This window comes from Equus caballus, chromosome 23, assembly GCF_041296265.1.
Source record: "Equus caballus isolate H_3958 breed thoroughbred chromosome 23, TB-T2T, whole genome shotgun sequence".
Lineage (NCBI taxonomy): Eukaryota > Metazoa > Chordata > Mammalia > Perissodactyla > Equidae > Equus > Equus caballus.
The window spans coordinates 58,220,064-58,227,155 of NC_091706.1; the positions used below are offsets into that span (position 1 = coordinate 58,220,064).

The following is a 7,092-nucleotide window of genomic DNA, read 5'->3' on the forward strand; positions in this document are numbered from 1 at the left end:
CAGGAATACTTAGAGGTGGCCTGCTGATTGCTCCAGGGCCGCACCTGCTCACACAGGCAGACTCCTGCCTCCCCCACCAGAGGGGGTTTCAGCACCACAGCTGGACTACAACCAACTTGCTAAGTCATCAACTCCAGGACACAGGAGCTCCTGAAACAGGACCCATGTCTTCCTGATTATTTCAACCCTTTTAGACATACAGTGATCTGTATGTTTATGAAGGCATTGAGAGTACAGCTGGGCTTTTCACTAGACCCATTTATGAGTATCTGTCTTTTATTAATAACCCTCAGACTGGTTCTGATGATGAGGATAGTAACTCTTACTTGAGTGTCTACGTGTGATCATGAGGCAGGCACTGAGCCAAGCACTTCACATGTGTTATTTTAACTGATTCTCACAACAACCTGATGGGGAAGCTGCCATTATCCCATTACTCAGAATGGGGAAACTGAGGCTGGGAGAGGTTAAATGACCTATCCAGCATCCAAACCACATTTGCCTGACTTTCTCCTTCAGAACCCATGTTCTTAACTGCTAAGTGTACTGCCTTCCACTGAGAGGGTTTACAGAAAAAAAAACAGGAAAGCAAATAGTGAAGATAATCCCAAGAGAAGTTCTAAAACCAAAAAGATGAAGATAAATATTTTCTAGTCACTGAAAAATATTTCTGGAACTGCATTTCAAACTCCAACGGACCTAAGATGTGACAGTTATGACGTTAAATATCCTATTTTTCTCTTTTTTGGGGGGGTTTGGGGATGAATGTTAACTATGCCTAGTATTTGGAGAAAATGCAAAATGATAAGGCTAATTGTAAATCTTTTTATAAGGATTCCTCATGAAAGGGTGTGAAGTATTCAAAACATGGCATTGCGTATGTATGTGAGCGGTGGTGAACAATAGGAACGCTACAGTCATTGGTTCAAATTTTCAGAGGGACCTGTGACACATTAGTTGACCTCTCTGAGCCTCATTTGCGTAAATGGAGGTAATAACAGTACCTACCTGAAATGGTTGTTAAGAAGATTTAATAAAATAGACTATGTAAATAAAATCAAGTACTTAGATAATGGAAATGAAATGACATGGAAAGGGAAATAACTGTTAGGGTTCCAGTCTTAACCATCCTTAGTAGAAAGGATAACTTCTGGTCCCATACGCTTACCATCACTGACAAGAGCTTTTGCCACGCCTGGGTTTAAAAGAATACTTCCTGGTTTGTCAGGGTCGGGTTGGGGGTGGTTATTTTTACGTAACTCTTCTTCAGTTGGAAGGTAGTCTTTAAGACGTTCGTAGAGACTAATTCCCGTGAGCACTAACAAAGAGAACAGTCGTTCAAGAAAATTTAAATAGCATTTTCTTCTTCCTAAGTAGTGGTGAGATGAGTCTCCTAACCGTGTCAGATACGAAATGCTAGGATTCTGGTTAACATTAAGTAAGGTAATAGCCTAAAACAACCCAAGTCTTCACATCCTTCAACAACAAAAGAAATCAGTATTGTTCCCTGCACCGCGTGATGCCCTGTGCGTTGGGTGAGAGAAGGCAGAGGAAGAATTCTATCAGTCACAGCTGCTGCATACTAAGCATGTCAAAAACCGCTCTAGAGATTTTGATTTAAAACTTATATTAGCCCAGAAAGACAAATATACTGACTTCCATTTTTACAGATGAGGAAAATGAGGCTGAGAAAGGTGAGGACCTGGGACCAAAGTTACACAGTGCAGCTGATGCACAAACCCAGGTCTTCTGGTTCCAAATCATGCTGATTGATTCTTAACACTCACCCGGATAAGGACAGCAGAAAAGTTTATTAGCAGAAAACAACGGGAATCACGACGACTCTCACAGGGGCAAAACAGCTCAAGTCCGAGGATCTCTTTCCAACACCATTAACCCAGATCCAGATCCCTTCCTCTAATGGATTCTTCAGAAAGTTTCTCTAATCTGTTATTAAAACTTCTAGAAGAATTGGCTAGACACACTTTGGCAAACCCTTTTGTAAAAGAAGAAATGCTTCTGTATGAGAAGTATCAGGAGATTCTAAAAGCACCTACTTTGTTTGGATTCTTACAGCTAAGGCTTTCTTAGAGGAGGGGCGCCACCACCCGGTTTTATTCAAAATGAAAGCAAATTCAAGGAACTCCTTTGCTCGAGCTTCTTGTCCCGGGAGATTGTTATACATTCGGACTTTGAGGCTGTTCGCAGACTTACTGAATCAGAATCTGCATTTTAACAAGATCCCCAGGTAATTCCACATATGCAAAGTTTGAGAAGCACCTTACAAGAGAAACTCTTGTTGACTGGATATATGTCATCCAAAAAAAAAAAAGTCATGAATTCAATCTAAATATTGCTTAAATAAAAGCCCACGTTTTCTTCTGTTTATACTAATTTTTTAAAAGGATAACAAATATGCATGGTATGCAGCTGAGCCTTCAGAAACATAATGGTTTAATAATTGCATTATACCAAATTTACTCCCCCTTTAAGGTAACAATTACAAAGGTCTATCATGATTCCAGTAAGCTTACCATGTTTCTTTTCATTCTTTTTCAATCCAGTTGTCTTGCTGTCATTACTGCTTCCTGACACACCTAAAACATACAAGAATTCTTCTCCTGAGATAAAGAATTTGTCTGCTTCATAAAAACATATAGAATATAAATGAGGTCTATGGCTTAGTAAACATTCGTTCTTATCTTAAAACAGGCGCCCAGCATGTGAGACCAAACATCTTCACAACCAATTCCAAGTTGAGAAAAAAGTTAAATCTAGAGAACTACTAAAAAGGTCAGGACTTCATACTTGCCAAAGCTAATATCTTTTGAATACTGGATGGAGTATGTCTATCACTTCTCGGCCTTTTGGCTAAGATCAAGTGTGGATGGAGTATGTCTAAATTTGAGTTAACAAGTTGCACCATGATTTACCACAACTCTAACAGCTTGCAAACCATTTCTGTTTTCACTGGGGATATTGAAAATATGTACTTAGACCTCTGTTTCTATGTGCTATATTTAATGTGAAGAGGGAAAACCTAAAATACCATGAAAATACTAACCTAAGAGAACTAGCATATTTTAATACATGTAGGTAAGTCTACTTAAAGTGTTACACATTAAAAATGCCATAAAGAAAAGCAATCCTGAGCAAGAAAAACAAAGCCGGAGGAATCACAATCCCCGATTTCAAAACATACTACAAAGCTACAGTGATCAAAACAGCATGGTACTGGTACAAAAACAGGTCCACAGATCAATGGAACAGAATTGAAAGCCCAGAGATAAAACCACACATCTATGGACAGCTAATCTTCGACAAAGGAGCAGAGGGCCTACAATGGAGAAAAGAAAGTCTCTTCAACAAATGGTGCTGGGAAAACTGGACAGCCACATGCAAAAGATTGAAAATTGACCATTCTTTTTCACCACACACCAAAATAAACTCAAAATGGATCAAAGACCTAAAGATTAGGCCTGAGACAATAAGTCTTTTGGAAGAGAATATAGGCAGTACACTCTTTGACATCAGTTTCAAAAGAATCTTTTCGGACACTATAACTCCTCAGTTGAGGGAAACAATAGAAAGAATAAACAAATGGGACTTCATCAGACTAAAGAGCTTCTTCAAGGCAAGGGAAAACAGGATTGAAACAAAAAAACAGCTCACTAATTGGGAAAAAATATTTACAAGCCACTTATCCGACAAAGGGTTAATCTCCATAATATACAAAGAACTCACACTGCTTAACAACAAAAAGCAAACAACCTGATCAAAAAATGGGCAGAGGACATGAACAGACATTTCTCAAAAGAAGATATGAATATGGCCAATAGACACATGAAAAGATGTTCATCATCGCTAATCATCAGGGAAATGCAAATCAAAACTACACTAAGATATCACCTTACACCCGTTAGATTGGCAAAAACATCCAAAACCAAGAGCGACAAATGTTGGAGAGGTTGTGGAGAAAAAGGAACCCTCATACACTGTTGGTGGGAATGCAAACTGGTACAGCCACTATGGAAAACAGTATGGAGATTTCTCAAAAAGTTAAAAATAGAAATACCCTATGACCCAGCCATCCCATTACTGGGTATCTATCCTAAGAACCTGATATCAGAAATCTCAAGAGTCCGTTGAACCCCTATGTTCATCGCAGCATTATTTACAATAGCCAAGACGTGGAACCAGCCTACATGCCCAGAAACTGATGATTGGATAAAGAAGATGTGGTATATATACACAATGGAATACTACTCAGCCATAAAAAAAGACAAAATTGGCCCATTCACAACAACGTGGATGGACCTCGAGGGTATTATGTTAAGCGAAATAAGCCAGTCAGAGAAAGACGAACTCTATATGACTCCACTCATAGGTGGAAGTTAGTATATTGATAAGGAGATCAGATCGGTGGTTACCAGGGAAAAGGGGGGGTGGGGGGAGGGCACAAAGGGGGAAGTGGTGTACCCACAACATGCCTAACAAAAATGTACAACTGAAATCTCACAAGGTTGTAATCTATCATAACATTAATAAAACAAAAAATGCCATAAAGAAATCATAGATGATCAATTTTTATATTCTTGAGATTGGAACAGCCTTTCTAAGCATGACACAAAACCCAGAAACCAAAAAGGAAGAGATTGATTATACTTTGTAAATAACTTCTACATTATAAAAAACTTCATCAATAAGGTTGAAGCACAGTGACAAACTGAGGAGAAGGAGATATGCAAAAAGTCCCAAGTGAACAGGCCAATTAAAAACGGGGACAGAAGAATGCAAACAGGGAATTTAAGGAGACAGAGGGAAAAAAAAGACAGTCTTCAACATCTTAGTAATAAAAAAAAAAGACTAACTTTATTTTTGGTCTACACCTTTGCACTCCAAAAGAGAATGAATGATAAAGTTCAGTAAGCTGTGAGGAAAAACACATCAACTCCTATCTTAGTGGTGGGGAATGTAAGTGGACAAACCCTTTCTGGAGGCAGTTAACAATATTTACCAATTTTCAACATGCAGACCCTTCTGCTAGCTTCTCTGCACAGGAATTTATACTGAGGCCATATATGCTCGACAACGAGGAAATGTTAGAGTTTACACTAACACTGATCACAAAATTCATGGTAGAAAAAAACGTAAGCAATCTAAATACTCAAATGTGTTTGGTTCATCTAGATGATAGATTCCACATAACGGAACATCCACAGTATAGGTTCTAGACTATAGAGTATCATGTAGTCATTAACAAGTATGATATAGATCTAGATGTTAACATGGATTCTAATTAGCTGACTACAGACCTCTATGATACCTTATTCAGCGAAAAAAGGTAGACGAACTATACGTATATAAATGACTGATTCATTAAAATTACATACATCTCTATAGTCAGGCACAGAATGGTCTATATAAGACATCTGGAAGAGAGTTATCTTTGGCTTTTTTTGTTTAACGCTTTTCTGTTTTATTGGAGTTACGCTATGCATTCTCAGTGGTGTGGTATTGCCCTCAGGGGAGCAAAATTTGCTCTTGAGGAATGAAAAAAATCTTAGATAGTGCAGTGGTATGTGGCTCTCCAGGACTCAACTTTACCTGACCAAATATTATCCCTCAGGACTTAATTTTATTGAGGGGGAGGTGAGAATAGAAAAAACAATGTCTAAAAAGACTTCTTAGGGGAACAAAAATTTAAAAACAGAAGTTAAGAACTACTATTCTACATGGAGGTGAGTTACTCTTCTAACTAAAACCAAATTTAAATATCTCAGTGACAACCTCGTTCAATGAGGTTATATTTATATTTCCAATTTCACATCTAATTTGTTATTTTCAACCAAAAATGCCTGCTGCACATTCTACTCAAGAGTATTTAAAAAATACATAACATTGAATAACTAAAAATGACCCTGCTAACAAAGAAAACACATTCAGTGTCAGTTAATCACAAGTTTTTATCTCATTACTTGATTAATTGAAAAGAAATTACCTTGATTTCTGAGCTTTTTAAGAGTATTTATCACTATGTTCACATACATATTTTTACTGCCACAGCGTTCATAAAAAGCCTTTTCTTCTATTTTAGCCTAGATCACAAAGTGAACAATTAAATGAAAATATTAAATCCAAAGTCTATGCATAAATGTCATCTGCAATATAATGGATAAATATTTATCTAACTCAACAGACGGGGAAAAATGGTGCCACATACAAAAAGCAACTTATTTTACATGTTGTATTTATGTTTTTTGAGAAGGAAAGAAAAAAATGAACTTAATCCCATAAATCCAACCCAGGAACCAAATACCTATCTTCACAAACTAAAGACCACAGTACATTTATACAGGGTGCACAGTGCAAAGCCCATACGAAGTTGACAGTGTCCACGGACTCATTTGATTCTCAAAGCAAGCCTCTACTGTATCAGAGGCACCTACTATTATTCTTGCTTAAAAGGTGAGGAAACTAAGGCTAAAGGGGCCTCATAATTTGCTTAAGATCACACAACAAAGGGAAGACACGATCTTCATTTCATTATCTTTCTTCTATAAGTTACTTTCCTAAAACCATTAAGTAATTACTATTTTTATACCAGGACTTATGACAATAGCTCAGTAAAAGAAAAAAGGGATGAAATGTGAGAGATACAAGCGAAAGGAATATAACAATAATAAATAGTAGATTACTAATTTATTGTCCACCTAGTATGTGCAGGTTTGGTATAAGCTCATTAACTGTTTTCTCGTTTAATCTTCACTAGGATTCTACAAGGATGGGTGCCATCATCACCAATTTCCATGAGGAAACTGAGACTCAAGAAGAGTAAATATGTCGCCTACTGCTGCAGAGCTAGTTACTGAATCCAGGTGCGCCCACATGCCAACGCCGAGACTCTTCTCCCTACAGTAAACCATCACCAACAGAAAGCCACAGGGCTGGGAGGAGCAGAGAAGACAGACAGAGATGCTGAAAAAGACAAAGTTAGAAGAAAAAGGGTAACATTTCTCTGTAAGAGGTTCCTTTTTTGTTTGTCTTTGTTTTGCCCTTATTCTTTAATCTATATAGAATCCTAGAGGAGAC

At 37.6% G+C, this 7,092-nt stretch overlaps 1 protein-coding gene across 4 annotated transcripts in view; it reads right to left on the reverse strand.

The window, feature by feature from the left end:
- Positions 1–7,092, reverse strand: part of LOC102150331 (putative exonuclease GOR) — a 33,220-nt gene that overhangs the window by 12,340 nt on the left and 13,788 nt on the right. For 2 of the 4 annotated variants that reach the window (XM_070248903.1, XM_070248901.1), the window contains exons 5-6: positions 6,002–6,098; positions 2,535–2,597 (exon numbers count right to left, since the gene is read on the reverse strand). In XM_070248903.1, the coding sequence (XP_070105004.1) occupies positions 2,535–2,549 (15 nt within the window). In that variant the 5' untranslated portion in view covers positions 2,550–2,597; positions 6,002–6,098. The remainder of the gene's footprint in view (positions 1–2,534; positions 2,598–6,001; positions 6,099–7,092) is intronic. The other 2 variants (XM_070248902.1, XM_070248904.1) reach the window with 1 other exon arrangement.